The sequence below is a fragment of the Achroia grisella genome, unplaced genomic scaffold (assembly GCF_030625045.1).
Source record: "Achroia grisella isolate CSIRO2021 unplaced genomic scaffold, CSIRO_AGI_Agris_v1 utg511, whole genome shotgun sequence".
NCBI classification, from domain to species: Eukaryota; Metazoa; Arthropoda; class Insecta; order Lepidoptera; family Pyralidae; genus Achroia; species Achroia grisella.
Genome location: NW_026712905.1, coordinates 5240930 through 5259856, shown reverse-complemented (window position 1 = coordinate 5259856; position 18927 = coordinate 5240930). Strand labels below are relative to the sequence as shown.

Sequence of the window (18927 nt, the reverse complement as noted above, 5' to 3'; positions counted from 1 at the left end):
AGTCTATAGAAAATATTTTTAAGATTGTATCAAATGTTTACTCGCTATAAAAACAAAACTAACCAAAAGAAAAGTCGATTCTTGAGTTTATGAAGTCATCCAATAGGTAAATTAGCAAACACTGTTGTGAAAAAACGGTTTCCTGTTTTGACAGAAGAATTTGCAAAAAACGCTTTTTTTTCTTTTGTTTTGGCTTGGCACCTAGTGCATTTGCTGCAAAATATAGGAAGATATAGGTTAGTAAGTTGGTAATTCAGAATTCTTTCCGTCACTGTCATCAGCCCAGTCAGTGTCATGTGTCGACATATTTATTTCTGTCTGTCAACTGAAACTACTTTTCATATCTCTCTTTCGCTACAAATTTGAAATCAAAATTAAATTAAAATAGTATTTTCATCTTTTTCTACGAATTCCTTTTCAATAAATGTACTTTTAATAATCTTATCTTAGTTAAAAAAAATGAAAGCGCTAATACAACGAGTAATGAGCGCTAGTGTTACTGGTAAGTTAGTAACTTAGAACTGAAGTAATTCGAGGTATGTGTGATTGTTTTTTATTTAAAAAGTATATTTTCTATAGCATATAATATTACCAAAAATCTGTAATTGTTCTTTTTAAACAACCACACGACAAATAAAAATCTTATATTTAGAAAATAACATCTATTAGTCTAAGTGAAATAAGGAATTTACTATTATGAATCTCTTCTGTTTAATTTACTTTTTTCTAAATAAATTGAATATCTTCTATTCCGAACCAAGCAATAAATAATAATAAATTTATTTACTATAGTGCCTAAAAATAATTTGTGGATACTTTTTACCTTACTTTACATTAAGTTTAATTATAAAATAAAGTGTGCTCATTACTGTAATTGTAGATGGCATTGATGAGTCTGTTACATTGTTAGTACTCAAATCATTTATTAAATGTTCTATTTATGTAAAACATATTGAAAGGAAAATTATAACATATAGCTGTGTATCTTTCTACAATACTAATTTACATTAATTAAAAATGTTTTTTATGAAATATTTTCAGTAAATGGGCAAGTTATCAGCAGTATTGGACAGGGTATATGTGTATTAATTGGTATATCAAACAATGACACAATTAAAGATATAGAGTACATGTAAGTATATGCCTTATATATTTATTTTTAATCTAATTCATTTGGTAAACAATCTGACCTGATGGTAAACAGTAACCCCCACCTATATATATGAACAGCACTAGGAATGACATGTTATTGTGTGACACCCATGATTACCACTCATGCATTGCTATTCCAGCGGACTAAAATGTCATCCCAACTCAAATGAAACTTGAGTGAAAATAACTTTAATATTCTAAATAGTAGATTTAAATTTCAGCATAAGCAGAGGGATGACATTTTAGTCCGCTGGAATAGCAATGCATCTTACTTAACTAAAAAATAATAGAATTTATACAGATAATATTTTATTTACTTCTTATTGCCATATGCATTGACAAACAGTATGTATCCAACATGGTTTTGTATATGGATGATACTTTGGTACACCCACATGCACCAATGGTATATGCCAATACTGTCACTCAAATATTTCATATAAGAATGTCCACATATATCAGTGTCTCATCATTCATATGGTGAGGTGGAGACAACTAAATAATTTTATAAATCTGTATATGCTGGAGAGGCCATACTTAACATGTGTGGTGGACTCTATTTCTGTATTTGAGCCATTGTGTATGTAACCAGTAAAGCATGTGCATGTACATTAGTAAATATTTATATAAAAATATATTTGTGTTCCAGTATCCGCAAAATTCTAAGTATAAAAATATTTGATGATGAATCAAACAAGAGATGGAAGAAAAATGTTATGGACAAGCAATTTGAGGTGCTGTGTGTGAGTCAGTTTACCTTATACAATACTTGGAAGGTTGGTATTAAATATATATTTCATATAAAATAAGATATGAAACTTATAACAAAAGGAAACACAAAAGATGCCAATTTGTATGAAATTATCAGCATCAGTCTTCATCATCATACTTCAGCATCGAATAGCTTGTTCAAATACTGTTAAGTAAACAATATTAAAAAAAAATGTTTAGAAGGATAGGTATTTTGGTTTCAATTATAATTAATTAATTAGTTCTATTTGGTACTTATTTGGTAGTTTCACACATTTTACCTTAAAATGTAAAGTTCCAAGAATTGTTCAAGAAGCAACAAGAAATTTCTTGTTGATTCTTGTATGAGACATATTCCTCTATTATCTGGATATTCGTTATATGGGATAGTGATTAGATAATCACAAAGGATGGCCAAACAAAATCAAATGTATATATAGGTAGGTTTGTACATTTCTAATATCTTTAGGCATTCAGTTTCCTAATTAATTTTGACAACTATTAATTCTGTAAATCCAGTCCCCACTGTACTGTACTGTAATGACTTACAATAATTGACTTTGTCCAAAATCATCCACATGCCTCTGTAAGGGATTCGGTTTTAGACATGGCAGTGAAATTGTATGACCACGTGTCATACAAGAATTAATCATATATATCATAATAAGAAGAAACAATTTATCAGGAATTTAAACGCAAAGAAAGGTACTACGGACTTCATATTATGACATAACTGTTCATTGGTGTAGGTCATGAATTCCTTTTTTCAGTATGTTTGCCATTCTAGTAACAGTAGTGTAGTAGTAAATGTTAATTAATTTAAAATCTACATTACAGGGCACCAAACCAGATTTCCATAATGCTATGCCAGGAGAAAGATCGAAAGAATTCTATGAAAAGTTTCTACAAATGCTGAGAGATCAGTACATTCCCGATAAAGTTAAAGGTAATGTTTAGAATAAATGATGATGAAAGTTCTTAACAGCTAGCTTTTAGAAATAGTTGATAACAGCTAGTTGTGATGTGTTTATTTAGGGGACAGTGACTTAGTTGGAAGTCAGAGGCATTATCAAATGCCATCTTATATTTCGCTGGGCATTTACAAATGAACTGTCAAATATAAATAGACACAAAGTTATTTGAACAAGTGTAAGTCGTAAAACTAATATAATGCTAAGTACTAGGTAGTAACATCTAAATGATGACACTAATGTCTAAGATACCTGCTACATGCTTGACCTAGATTAGGCACTAATGCTTGGTCTTAAATCTCTATTTAAGTGACTGCCTGGATTATACTTACTGGCTAAGTAGGTAAACCCATAATTGTATCTTTATGTTATTATATGTAATAAGCAATATATTGTTATTACTTGCTGAGCTCTTTTTGTAAATTGCTAGCAACCTAACACCCAGAAAGTTATGTGGTAATTTAAACCTTATATTAAGCAGCATGGGCCAATAAAAGTTAGCAAAATCTTTGTGTAAGCTAAATGTTACTGAACATTTAGCTTAGATGTTTGTTATATTTTCACTCCTTATCAATTTTCTTATCATGTGGCATAAAAAATTCTGTGGCTCACTGGACAAAGTTCTCTAGAGAAAAGAGATCGAAAACATTGTGGAAGACCTTTTTTTTTACCATAAATCATTTGTCTTCTATGTTCGTTATGGCAAGTCATTACCGCCGCACATGAGCATACAGAAGGATTGCCTTTCACACACTGCACAGGGAACTGGTGAATTAAAATATTTAAATGAAGATATGAAAACTCACTCTGTTTAGTTAACAAAGGCTTAAATTGAACTAAAGTGTTTTACCACTAAAAACCATACCGTAACCCTTGAGCTATTGTTGAAGACCACGAGTCCGGCACGCCTTCCTTTAAGTTCCTATAAAATTTGGTTTATGTATAGGACTTGGAAAAAGAGAATTATTTAGGTTACTGTTTATTGTCATTAGCAAGAAGTCTCAGCTTGTTTTAATAATTACTTGTTTCATAGTCACAGTATTCTTTATTATTGGAAGAAATCGCTATTTAGCGATAAGGTCACCATTGTTGCATTTGACGGCCTTGGTGGTCTAATGGTTCAGCACACCGCTTTACTTTTGATGGTTGCGGGTTCGATTCCTCACTCGGTGCAAACATTTGTATTAATTTTCTTTCTGTGAGAACAATAGAGCTCTTTTTCATTTCATATATTATATAAATTTTTAATATAATTTTTGTAGATGGAGAATTTGGTGCCTATATGCAGGTGGCTATACAGAATGATGGACCAGTGACCTTTGAAATCGAGTCACCAGTGGCATTACCAAATAAAATAAAGGAAAATGATACAAAAGGTGAAAATGGACTTGTACTTGAAAGTCAGTCCAGTAGAGAAATAGGAGAAAATGTATAAGTTAAATACGAATGACAATAATTGTTGTATAGAAGTGTACAGTACCAATGTAATTAAATTATAATTTATAATTTAACAGACTTTTGTGTTCTTGACTATTTGCTATTAAGAAACTATCGGAATGTGTCGGTAGATAATAAATATTCAAAAAGTGCCTAGAATTACGATAATTTTATATTTTATCCTATTGTAGGCTGTTAATGAAAATGAGGTAATATAAACTATTTGTTTTCGTAATTACGTAACTATTGTATTTCTTAGTATTGTTGGTAGAAATTATTTGTAATTGTCACTGGTTCTATCCAAGGACGAGTACCCGGTATGACATATAAATATTGCATATAATTAAGCCAAATATCAGACAGACTATAGTCTAGTCCTTATTACTAAAGTATTCTTTACAATGGGGACTATTGGCACCATTAGTCAAATAACATTTACCATTAACCAAAAAATGTTTGCGGTTCCCTAGGGATATGTATCCCGAGAGATATATTCCTTCGATAAGACTGTCGTCACAGATCACGGGCAAAGTAAGGAGTTACGAGCGTACCTGGCTTTCTGCTATGGCGTCTTGGTGCAGGAATCGATGATCGACGACGATGATGATCGATGAACTGATCACACACACAACACGCGCGGCGGAAATTAGTGTATATACACCTTGAATATTGCACACTATCTATATACACCTTGACAATTCAATAGTTTATTAAATCGTAGTGATTCAATTATTATAAAACGTAATTATGTGCGAGCGGCGTTTCTCAGACACGAGCGGGAAACGAAGAAGAAGCGCCATCTTTCTTTCCATCGATGGCGCGGGCGTACTCGGCTCCTTTCGGCCCTAGATCGTGAGTATGTCTGTCCTTGTCTATTACACGAGATGTGCATTTAAACTAGTTGTGGCGCAAACATTCTCCCGGCCTTAAAGGGTTGCCTTTAAAAAAAATATACATATATATACCACTGGGAAATGAATAGCAGTATGCGGAAGATATATATAAATAAAATGAGCGGTATATTAATGCGTATAAGATTAATCATAAGCGGGAAGTTATCTGAGGTTATGTGAATACGATATATGAATGAAAGTTATATATAACTAAGCTAAATCTAAATTTTACTTATATTAAATATATAACTATTGATGCGGCAATGGGCACAAACGAACTACCGGGCGAAGGTAGCTACCCTTTGAAGTCCTAACAGTGACCACTCGCGTAGTTCCGTCTTTGGAAGGATGTACCTTTTCAACGACAGCTAATGGCCATGAAAAGGGCGGTGCGTTATCTATTACTAAAATTACAACAGTACCCTCCTTAATGGGAACTGATGGAAGATTCCATTTAGCGCGTGTCTGCAATTGATGCAGATACTCCATTCGCCACCGGCGCCAGAAAGACTGTACAATGCTATCCAGAAGGGAATGGCGTTGATTTAAATCGTGCGTGTACGTAGCTTCTGGCGCAGGAATGGATGAAAGAGGGACAGTATTTAAAAAATGAGCCGGCGTAAGAGCAGACGGCTCAGCGGGGTCACTACTTCTAGCTGTGAGTGGACGCGAATTAATAAGTGCCTCAACCTGAGAAAGCACTGTTATAAGTTCCTCATAAGAGAGAATTTGTGATCCTATCACCTTAAATAAATTATTTTTAACTATTTTTACGATGCTTTCCCAACTTCCACCGAAGTGGGGAGCAGCGGGAGGAATAAATTTCATACTAATGCGATTTTCTGAAAGTTCTAATTCTAAATGCGGGCGATATTCATCAAGAAACTTATATAAATCGCGAAGATACTTGCGAGCACCCACGAAACATGTTCCATTGTCCGTATATAAACAGTTTATCGGGCCTCGGCGAGATAAGAATCGTTTAAGTGCGGATAAGAAACTAACCGTGCTTAAATCAGTAGCAACTTCAATATGAGTAGCACGGGTTGTCAGACAAGTGAAAATACATAGCCATGCTTTGCGGCCTTTAACCCCCGACCACGAATAGGTGTGTACTGTAAGGGACCGGCATAGTCACAGCCTACATGCGTAAATGCCTTATCAACTTGAGTGACGCGGTGGCTCGGTAGATCGGCCATGAGTGGAAACGTAGGGCGCGGTTTTATTTTAAAACAAGCGTTACATTTATGAATGCGATAACGTATTAAGCGGCGAGCGGACAGGATCCAGTACTTCTGCCTGAGTAAGGACATAAGTAACTCTGGTCCTGCATGAAGATGCTTCTTATGATTAACATGATCGCGGCGCGGTAAAAGTAGAGGATACTTAGTGCAGTAATCCTCAGCGGAACTTGACAAGCGACCACCGACGCGGATGACATCGTCCTTGTCTATAAATGGTCGGAGCTTGTTTAAAGCGGAAGAACAATATTTATTATTTTTATTATTAAACTCATGTGCAAAATATACTTCTTGCACGGCGCGGATTAACCTTATTTCAACAAAATCTAAGTCTTCACTCGTAATAACGGTATTACGAGGAAGGCGTTTAATAAATTTATATATATAAACAATAGTCCGTAATAATTTAGAATATACAGAAAAGCGTTGAGATAGCGCGTAAAGTACATATAGCGTCTGGCGTGATTACCTTGAACTTAAAAGAATCATTAGAGTTATCCCAAAATAGACCTAAGATCTTGTGCGGGGTGGAATTATCGAATGATTTGTCACTGAGGGTTTTGTGTGTATCCGGGATGTGAGCAAGCACGTCGCGGGAGCTGCTCGTCCACTTTACGAGATCAAACTGTGCCATTTTAAAAAGTGCAATAAGTTCGTTGCTAATGGTAATAGCCTGTTCATCTGTCATAACAGAAGATACGATATCATCCATATATAGTGCAGACGAAGCAACAGCGGCAGCAGCAGGGAATTTATCCCCTTCATCTTCAACTAGTTGTTGAACAACGCGGAGCGCGAGAAATGGACTCGACCTCAGTCCGAAGCATACACGATTAAATTCATATTCAGTCACAGGATCATCGGTGCTGAAGCGGTACAAAATTCGCTGAAACCTACGATCGGGTTCGCGTACAACTATTTGATGAAACATTTGAAAACAGTCGGCGGAAATACAAACTTTAAAAAGACGAAAGTTAATTAAAATACTAAATAAATCACCCTGTAGGTTGGTACCACTATGCGATATATCATTTAACGAACGACCAGATGTCGTTTTACAACTGGCATCTAAAACCACGCGCAATTTAGTGGTGACCTTATCCTCTCGTAGCACTCCGTGATGTGGAATGTAGTACGAGTACGAGGGTATAAGTGAATTGTCTTGATGCGATTTAACTGGACTTAAATAGCCCTTATCAATATATGCGCGAATTACTTCGTTATAAGAAAAACGAAAATGAGGTGACGCTTCCAACTTACGTTCTAGACATAAATAACGTCTATGTGCGGCAGCGAAAGAGTCGCCTAAGGAGAACACGTCCTCTCGAAACGGCAGGGATACGATATATCTACCACTATCATCACGAGTAGTGGTGGCGCGAAAATAATGTTCACACTCGAGATCATCTGCACTCTGAGCGGGCGGCGCGGATATCTCCTCCAATTCCCAAAAACTTTGGAAGAGAGTGTCCATACGATCATGAATCACGGAACAACATGACGTTGTATATGCGGTATTTAATAATGCGGAATTAGGCGATGCGGAATTAAAAGTGGGTACGGAACCCATGATTACAAACCCTAATACGGTTTGTATCGCAGGCGGAATATTACGATGCTTGCTATGCACAATACCCGGCAATAGCAAGTGCGGGAATATAGAACTACCTATAAGTACGTCTATATTACTAGGAATGGCAAACTCGCCGACTGCCAGCGGTAGGTTTTTAATGTGTGAAAATGCGGCGGTATTGACAGGAACGGAAGGCAAACTGTCCGTAATACGGTCAACAACAAGCGCGGAAATATTAAAGCGAACATTAAAATTAAAACGAGAAAATATATTAAATTCTACTGAACCCTTAACGTTTTTTTGTGAGCCACCAATACCCTTTACCATCGTAGATGAATATTTTAATTCATTTAATAAACCTAAGCGGTCACAACATTCATCAGTAATAAAATTACTTTGGGACGCACTGTCCAATAAACATCGAACTAAGTGTTGTTTACCTAATGCGTCATACACAATAACGCGTGCAGTTGCTAGTAGCACAGTTTTGTTACAGAGCGCGCAAAGTGACAGACCACTCTGCTTGGCCACGGCCTCGCCACTGTGTGACGGGAGCGGGGGTGAGGCCATGCTACTACGGGGCGCGGGCGCATCGCGCGCGGGCAGCGAGCCCCGATCCGTAACAAAATGTAGCAAAGAATGATGGCGCTTTTGACATGCACGACACGAAGATTTTGATCTACAAACACCTGACTTATGCTTGGTACTTAAACAATTTACGCATGAATTGTTAGCTTTAATATGTTTATAACGATCGAGAGGTGACAATTTTTCGAATGCACTACATTTATAAAAATGATCATGCATATTACTATTACAAAGTGAACATTTTATAGGTGTTACACTTGAAACATAAGACTGTGGGTCCGGGTACTTAGCAGGCGGGCGGTATTTATTAGTAGGCGGGCGGTATTTATTTGACTCTGTACTGGTGGCGGGCGCGGGTTGTGTATTTTCATATATGCGGCATTGTGTTTTTATAAAATTAATAAATCCGTCAAAAATCACGTGATTTTGTTATAGAAGAGTGTAATTCGAACGCGCGTAATGTTTCTGAATCGAATTTACGTTTTGCAATATATAATAAAATGAAATCAGATAATTGTTTTATACCTAAGCCCTTTAATGACATAGCGGCGGTGACATACTTATCTATAAATAATTGAAAACTTGCGGCGGAAGGCATTTTGCCTAATTTAAGATTTAAAATCTGGTCTAAGTAATTAGAACCGAGAACGTGAATATCTTGATACTTATCAAGCAGAGACTTAAATATAATTTCATAGTTTTCGGCGCAGGGTGTAATACCTGCAAATACCGATTGTACTTTGGGTGATAACTTACCCAGTAAATAATACAGTTTTTCTGAGTTTGTAAGTGAGGAGTTGTCATGGACAGTAGATTTGTAACTAGCGTAAAATAAATTCCAATCTTGATAATTGCCGCTGAAGGAGACTAATTCCAGGGGGGAGCCTGGGCCTAGATACAGGTGCATCTATCCCACACGAATTCCCACCCGTGGGCGCAGAAGAAAGATCAGAAAATGTCTGTTTAATTGAACAAAACAAATCTTCAAATGAGTCATATACATGAAAATTAGGTACGGCAGAAGGATTCTCATCAAGCATCCTACTATTATATTCATCAAGTACATCTTGAAACTTATTACGAACGTCATCGATGGTTATACATGAACTAAGAAACATACGTCTTTTTTCTTCCGATTCCGTAGCCGACTTCGACTTATCGTAAATACTTTGTATTCGTTGAAATAAAGCATTACGTTTAGCTTCTAACATAATAAGTTGACGACTAGGTGAAAAGGTAGGCGCATCTTTATCTTTACGTGACATATCTAATGATTTAACGCAATATAACTATAGGTAATTATACAGTGACCTGTCAATAGACAGCGTAAGCGGACAGTAACGAAAATAAAAATTATATGTAGGTATGTAGCGAGAACACGGTTAAGTGTTGCGTAGATTACTATATAAAATATAATGGAATCCATTTATATTTGTATATTATAGGTGTGCGGGATGTACAAGTATATTATGTATAATATAGTTATAGGATACAATTTTAAGACTATACTATAAATGCGGATATATGAATATTTATTATCTAAAGAGATAATACAGAGGAATGCGGGATATCATATGGTATTCTATAGCGGTATATAATAAATATGTTTATAAATAATAAACTATTACACATATAGGTGCTTGGTTGCGGTATAATATAAAGAAATAACAAGGCAATCCTATATGGCTACGCGGGTATGTCTGAGAAACAAATAAGTAATATAAGACTAAATAAGCGGATTTTATATTATCAATTTTGAAAGCGGTTTCTTAATAATAATATTAAACGAAGGACCTTGCGAATAAATAGCAAAAGGGGTACGTTATTAAATGTAACTCAATTTAAAAAATAGCAAAATATCCGGTTCGCAACGGGCCAAAAAATGTTAAAGCGGTTCCCTAGGGATATGTATCCCGAGAGATATATTCCTTCGATAAGACTGTCGTCACAGATCACGGGCAAAGTAAGGAGTTACGAGCGTACCTGGCTTTCTGCTATGGCGTCTTGGTGCAGGAATCGATGATCGACGACGATGATGATCGATGAACTGATCACACACACAACACGCGCGGCGGAAATTAGTGTATATACACCTTGAATATTGCACACTATCTATATACACCTTGACAATTCAATAGTTTATTAAATCGTAGTGATTCAATTATTATAAAACGTAATTATGTGCGAGCGGCGTTTCTCAGACACGAGCGGGAAACGAAGAAGAAGCGCCATCTTTCTTTCCATCGATGGCGCGGGCGTACTCGGCTCCTTTCGGCCCTAGATCGTGAGTATGTCTGTCCTTGTCTATTACACGAGATGTGCATTTAAACTAGTTGTGGCGCAAACAGCATATAGGCAATGTACTTTCATAAATTCGACGGCTATACAGCATAGGTGTTAGGAGTAGTCTGCGTCTCCATCTTAACAGCAACAAATAACATACACAATATTCATCTTTCAATTCTCAAATTACTTTAGGATAGTAGAAACTTGTCAGTTTTCATCCGTATCAATCAATTTAGTAGTTGACCATGAAAATAAAACATATGTCAAACTTTTACATTTGTTGTACTAACTATTAAAAAATACAATTAAAACACTAGTATGCCTTCACGCTCCATAAGTCCTGCCGTTTTAGAGGATCCTTAGCACTCATTTTCATCCGGGGTGACGCTGTAAATTTCAGCTATGGTCAACAGTTTTTTGTATTACAAATAAAAGACACCAAGGAAAATAAAAATATAAAAATTAATAAAAAAAACTTTATTTTGAAATAATGGGTTATTATCTATTAACAATTTGTTACAATTAGGCCTGTGATTATGCATTTTCATGTTAGAATATTAAAAACATTTTTACAAAGATGATATGCCTAGGTTAATACTAGACGAAAACTATCTAATCATAATAACATCACTATCCGTACTCTATAAAACACTATGTTCCGATACAATGTTAACAGATAATCTACCAAGATTCAATTCCATTTTTACAATTACGTCTAAACGAGTAGAAAATAAACTAAAAAAGAAATAAACTTGTATAAAAAGACAAAATAAATGCATTTCTATAAACCCTTTATTTTTAAACTATGATAATGAAATTCAACAAACGAGATTAAAGACTTATATAGTGTTGAATATAATTTTTAATTATAATATATTATAAAATTTATCATTAAATTAATTGTATCAATTAGCCCGTGCCGCCGCATGATTACTATTTCTATACCGTGAAATATATAGACATATAATCACGTTCATATAACGCTTAGACAACCGTACTTCGAACCTATATGAATTTCACATCATCACCAATCAAGGCACTATCATTTTGGTATATTGCTGATACGTTTCCTCACTCCTAATTCTCAATATTCATGCGTTAACATATTCGTAAAAGTGTGAAAGAGTACAATTTTTCAAGTTCTTAAAAATTAAAGCTAGCATACACGAAGGACTTTTGTCATCGTGACAATTTTGACACGCAGTTTATAGCAAAACAACAATTTCTATAAATAATTTGATAAACTAATTTCCGATTGTGTATAACATGTACTTATGGCGTGCTTGTCTAATGAATAAACGAAAATATATACACATAGAAATGACAGTAGTGCCGAAATTGTCATGGCGTAAAAAGTGTTCGTGTATGGTAGCTCTTAAGTCTTACTATGCAGACCTTTGAAATATTTATAGCAAAAAAAATGGATTCTAATCCATTAATTAATATCAAAGATCCACAAGAATGATCGACTTAGATAATAACTATCGAAATATTACTATTACAAAAATATCTATAATAATAATCTATTCTAAATTATTCGAATAAACTGTTACTGGGATAGGCTAAGGAATTAATTAACAACATATACCCTTTTTTATAATGGACGTTGCTTACAGATGGTGCAATTTGCGTTACTATAATTTTAACATTGCTACTTTAATTTAGTTAACAAAATGGTAGTTGAAATAAATGCAGTCATAATAACACAAATAATACTTTATGGTGTTAAAATGTCATAGAGTACTATTGGTGTTTCGGCGATAGGATAGGCTGGTCATTCGCCGGTTCTTTCTTCAATTGTTGCTTATGGTCCGGTGAGGTGGCATGGTGGGAAGTCGAGAAAGAAGAGCGTTAGCCTACCAAAGACCTGAGGAGTATCCGCCAGGCGGCACGCGGTTGTGGTGGATGCTGCTGGAGCCATTTATTGATGTTACTGTGTTGATTTGGCCGTTCATCGACTTGTAGCCATCACCGGTGATCGGGTTGCCTTCTGGAATGTCATAATAATTGATTAGCACTTATTAATTAAGGTTTACATCGCCTAAATGAAGCATGAATGAAAACTATACTGTAGATGAGTTAAATGTAAAAAAATGATGGTTTCCTATCATACTAATTTCTATTAAAATACTAATTCTCGATGTGATTAGGTACTAAATAATGAGGAATATTTATTAAAATAATTCAGTAATAGAATATTAGTAAAGTCTGTATTGTTATCATAAGATTTTTTTGACTACGTGACACTATCCTAAGATGAAGAACCTAACAATCAAAAGAGTACTTCTAACTACTGTAGTATATAGGACATAACGTCTATCAATATATTGAAAGTATAGAATTGCGTGCCACAGTTACAGAAGATAATAATTAAACCTAAATAAACAAGAAATAAACAACAACACAAATTGAAATTACATTACAAACACCACAAGCATTTACAACAATGTTCCTTAACACCTATTAAATCTATCTCATACACTAATACGACAGTTACTCAACATTTTATAAAGCAGCAAATAATAAAATGGCAATGAGTGCTCAATTTAATAATTTGAAGGAATCGTCTTATGGTTCTTCAAATAGTAAGTGATAATATCCTACAATTAAATAGTTGCGAAAGACAAGCTTTTACATCTGATAAAAAATTCAATCAGAGCAACTAGTGCAATTAATTACAATAGCATTCCTTCGGTCTAAATTGAACACCCACCCATCTCTCTTCGGCGAACATAGTCTACATAGTACGTCTTAGGTCGAAAATCCTCTGCATGCCGATTTAGATCAAATAAGTACCCTGGGACGTATTTATGGAAAATAGGTGGGAAACCTGTTAAAGTATGTGGACCAGGAATAACTTGAGTGGGCAGCGGAGTCAGGTCCGGTATTGGACAATCGCGCTCATATTTAAATAGAGTCGGCGGTGGCTCAGTATGAGCTACGAGAAAAGGATCGATCGGTGCATCTAACGTTGGCACTGGGTCATATTTGTAATCAGGTTTTGGTCTATCACCAAGAGCTGAAGTCATGCCAACAAATGCGTAAGGAGGCAAAGGGTGATATGGTATTTTATGGTCTGAAGGTTCCAGGTAATGTTGAGCAGGAAATGGAGGCCAATGTCTATCGAGGACTGGCTGGGGAGAGAACGAATCGTCATCTATTATTGGATGGATGTATTCTGGATCATCAGTTTTGAGACCGAGTAGAGTGTAAGGATTTTTTGATATGTTGAGAGCTGGTTTCGAAGTTGAATGAACGTAATAGTTAGCAGGACGGGGTGGCCATTCTCGGGTGAAGTAACGGTGAGTGGGTTGTGGTTCGAGGGGATCGTCGAGGTACTCGAGGTTGGTGTTGGCACCTCGCAGGCCGGCGGCCGGGTGGCGACGTCGCGGCGGCGGCACCATAACTCCGTCCCCGGTTACTGGATTCCTCTTCGGTGGGGAGTACGTTGCTGACCATTTACAGAATACACGGTTTTCATTCGAACTTCTAACTAACAGAATAGTAGTTCCTATTTATCAACTTTGATAATCATAGTCTAACTTATGGAACATAATTGTAAGGTAGATTCATGTTTGGACATATTTTTATTATTATACGCTATTGTTATTAAGTCTTATAAAACTGGGTGAGAGTGTTAGTTAGATTAGTTATTTTATATTCATGCTTCAGTCTCAGTAAAGCACGTTGTTTTTACAATTTAATTTATCTTCGTGATATTTCAAGTAAAACTATAATAAATGTTAGTACACAATTGTTAGTTCTTATTAGTCTTCTTTATATGACAGGTGAAAGAAATGGATTTCAGATTTTCTTTGATAATAAGCAGTCTTCTTTGCGTGTTCAAGTGCCAAATTATGTTCGGGAAACGTAAGCGTCCAATTATAAAAGTTTATATGTTCCATGGAGATACAAAAATTGAATAAACATGTTTAATAACAATATCTATAGTTCATTTAGTAAGTACTGGACATAGACTAAAAGATTTGAACATATTTCAAATGTCTTTGGTCAAAACTCAAATCGCCGAAGCCAAAAGAAGAGAAAATAAAACTCTTTGGTCTCTGTTACATAAAAACCTAACGCTTACGTTTCCCCTAGCGTTAGCCGTGCTCGTTTCGTGCCTACATCTGAAATAAACTCACAGTGTTCCGCGAAGTCCCTCTCACCTCGACTGGGCGTCGACGAGGCGCTTCCATTGGTCAGATGCTTGGAGGGCGAATGGATAGGGCTGCCACCGTTCATCTGCGAATCCCCGAACTGGATGTTACTGCGTATGGTGTCCGTGATCATCGGAGTTACAGAATTATTCCCAGCCTGCAAGCAGTTGAAGCAGAAGTCTTCTTAAGCGGAGGCGTGCGTGTATATTAACAAAGCGTATGTGTTGACAAAAATCATTCATGAACTCAAAAGTCGCTGAAATACTTTTGGTGTGGTTTTGGATAATATACATTACGAACCTGGAAAACACACAGACAAGTACAAAAAGTCACACACACAAAATATTGTGCTATGCTGGGATCGAAGCGCCGCTATCGAAACGTGAGACAAGTCTGTTATGTTACGACTCCATATTTGTCAAAATATTCAAATTATTGTATAATGTGTCAAAATAAAAGCTTTGTGATTGTGCGTGATACAATTATAAACATTGGATGATTATTTCGTAATGATCAGCAGTGACATTTTATAAGCGCCAAGTAAGACTTCCGAGTGATAGCGCGCGCAAGCTTATTTATAATGAAATTTAAAAAACTCGTAAAATATATTGACACAATACAAACTGTGATTTAATGTACCTAATGATATGATATTTCCAATGACATCGACTTATTATTATGTAATAGACCTTAGAGACTTAGATATTTAATATTCTTATTGTATTGATCTTTAGGAGGGCAATATAATGGTTTAAATACAGGTTATAAATAGATCTTATTAATTATAACAATATTGACTTGGGGAATCTTTTATATTAATAATATATAGAAACTGAGTTCAATGGCATTATTATTATTAAAGATGACTGAATGAATAAAATCTAATTAGGTTCTAGTAAAAAAGGCCACCTTTTTTTACTAGAACCTACTAAACATATATAATAAATAAAATATATTTGAGAGTACCATATCTATACATATAAATAAAATTGAAGTGTCGGTTTGTAATATTGAAATAACCGTTTTTTACTACATGCATATGAATATAAATACGGTACATACACTAAAATAAAGAAAAATACAATTTTTGTCTGTCTGTCTGTCGGTCTGTTTGTTCCGGCTAATCTCTGAAATGGCTGGACCGATTTTGACGGGACTTTTTTTGAAAGTAGCTGATGTAACAGGGAGTAACTTAGGCCACTTTTATTTAGGAAGTACTACATAAATTAATAAATAAAATATATTGATATATTGAGAATACCATATTTTTAAATCCGTTTGCAACAATAAATAAATTTCGTCTTGGATGGCTTTAAGACCGAATTTATTTATTCTATGAGTATACAAATTTACATTGTTATTAATTATAAGCAGTATAGATATAATACATTGATGAAACATATTAAGTAGATATCAAATGATAAAATTTCAAAGTGAACCCGCCAAGTCTTCAGCGTACCTACCTTTTTTTTCAATGTTAAAATAGAAAATGTTAGGTACATTGTGCAAACATGTAGGTATCTGGGATGACCAAAATTTTGCCAGAAAAAAAATCTGCACAGGCTCATTTTTAATGGAATGTTGCACTCGCGCGCACTATGTTGGTTTACGCTGTTGGACGACCAGTAAAGAATGATAAGAGGAGCATGAGGGCAGGTCAATTACCCAATTGTGATAAATTCACCAGGGATTTATCATAATGGTATCCAAGACTTTCGTAAGTCTGTCGATCTTATTCTAAGTATAATAAACATCGAAGCGGGGAAGGGAATTAGTAACGTCAACTGATAACCCCATTGTTAGCAAAGTATCCATATCAGGTTGACCTCCACGTGGTTACCCCTGGAAAGCATCGTGATAAATTCACGATAAATTTTCCACGATGGGCTAACTGATCTGATCTCACGCTCATCTAATCATCTTCCACTGGTGGCCCGCCAGCGTAAACCGTTTGCGCAGGCGGGTGAACCATTCCATTATCAGTCATAAGTAGACATCGAAGCTTACCTGTCCGAAGAGCCTGGAGTGTGTGTCGCGGGGACGCGTGGGTGTGTCACGTACCACGCGGGGACGCACCGTGCCATTCTTCACGGGGCTACTGTCCGTCACGTCCGAGCTGAAGATCTCTGCGATGCAGCTCTTGGGGGCATTTGGCACCCTGAAAATTAAAAAAAATCAAAATTGAAGAATAACTACGCCACTTCCATTGAAACTCACATTATCAGGTTCAGTCCAGACGGGCCATACCGACGCCGTTCGATCGGCGTTTTACAAAGTGGTTGGAGCATACAGCATCGTACGTTATCATGCTTCAGCACGTTATAATTTCTCTGCCATACATACCTACATAAAGTTTAGTAACATATGTTTACATCACGTGGGTTAAAGACTGAACCTTTGACCCAACCATACCTTACTAGCTGCTGGACTGTACCTACATGTAAAGAAGAATAAGAGATACACAGATAACGTAAAACAAAGTTTACCTTTGGTAATGTAAATATACTCATAGGCATATTTTGAACCAAAAGAGAAAATTAACCTACCTAGATTAACATCCAATAATGATATGGCCGAATAAATTATTAGGTATAAATGTTAGGCACCTAATAATAATATATAAATATACACATATGGCTATTCCCCCATACTTATTTGATTAAGTAGATATTTCCAATCGGAAAAGCTTACAATCAGATACAATTTCACTTTATCAATAAGGTGGAATCGCGTTTGAAATATCAAACTACACTTCACAGTTTTCCAAATGATTCGTTGCTACCTACTATTGATTGTTGACCATTCTCCCCTACCGGAAATATGCATATAATGATGTCCATGCGTGTCCATTTATGCAGGGGCGATGTAATTCGTGTCTTATATATCGATTAATATTGTATAAATATTGAATTACTTAATGTAAGTTTCGTGTAATACGGACTTTGTATGGGGACAATAACCCCTGATTAAAACACACATTAGAATTCGGTGCTAGTTAAAACCACAAATACTTTAATTTTTTAAGGTTTGCCCGCATTTAGGAACCTATAACATATAGTCTTAATTTTTACTTTTATTTTGAATTCTCATCTCGAAATCATTCTGAACTGACGGCAGATTTGATATATCATAAGAGTCTGTGTATGAGATGATTAAAGATATTTCGAATTTGAAAAATTTTAACTATTATGCCGAAATACCTATCTGCCCGTACAAATCATTTTATGTTTTGAAGTAATGTATTAAAAGATAATTTAATTAAGATTAATTAATAATTTTCTACCATATGAAAACACTAACATCCGATTGCTGGACACGTGTCTCTTACCATAATCGCCTCTTACAACACCAAGGCATATCAAGTATTGGGTTACATGAACCCATTCAATAGATATCTACATACTTAAACTATGTAATGTACTTTATAACGTCATGATCAGTACAGTTACTATATCTACGGTACCTATACCTATTGCGGAATATAAAATAAATATCTTCCTTACAGATCACGAAATTAGTGTCAACAAACATTTACAAACTTTAAATTATTCCATCATTTTGACATCGTCACTTCATCTCATTATAGCCGACAAAGCCTAATAAGAGTATCTACGTATGGGAAAATTGTTAATAATTAAACCTTAGCAATGTCGCCCTTCCAATAGTTTCCCCTAGAAATCATCGTGGTTAACTCTTGGTGAATGCACTACAATGCGCCAACTGGGTTGATTTCATTCTTATATGTATTAGTTGCCTCCTGCATAAACCATTAGCGGATGCGGGCACAACATATTATAATTATTCACTAAAATAAATTATATTCCAATAATACTGAAAAGATGAATATTTAAAACCAGTTAGATATTTACTTATTAA

General features: G+C 35.3%; 2 protein-coding genes across 3 annotated transcripts in view; one reads left to right on the top strand and one right to left on the bottom strand.

Annotated features, from left to right (window-relative positions):
* The first annotated feature begins 297 nt into the window (after window positions 1–297).
* On the top strand, window positions 298–11255 carry LOC131846643 (D-aminoacyl-tRNA deacylase 1). The gene is made up of 6 exons (XM_059196000.1): window positions 298–502; window positions 1042–1132; window positions 1802–1928; window positions 2740–2848; window positions 4136–4733; window positions 10954–11255. The coding sequence occupies exons 1-5, from the start codon at window positions 460–462 to the stop codon at window positions 4306–4308; spliced, it is 543 nt and encodes a 180-aa protein (XP_059051983.1). The 5' UTR covers window positions 298–459; the 3' UTR covers window positions 4309–4733; window positions 10954–11255.
* Window positions 11256–11353: 98 nt separating this feature from the next.
* Window positions 11354–18927, bottom strand: part of LOC131846642 (microtubule-associated protein Jupiter) — a 67269-nt gene continuing 59695 nt past the window's right edge. Inside the window, exons 2-5 of one of the 2 annotated variants that reach the window (XM_059195997.1) lie at window positions 17059–17209; window positions 15037–15208; window positions 14250–14342; window positions 11354–12881 (exon numbers count right to left, since the gene is read on the bottom strand). In XM_059195997.1, the coding sequence (XP_059051980.1) occupies window positions 12748–12881; window positions 14250–14342; window positions 15037–15208; window positions 17059–17209 (550 nt within the window). In that variant the 3' untranslated portion in view covers window positions 11354–12747. The remainder of the gene's footprint in view (window positions 12882–14249; window positions 14343–15036; window positions 15209–17058; window positions 17210–18927) is intronic. The other variant, XM_059195998.1, reaches the window with a different exon arrangement.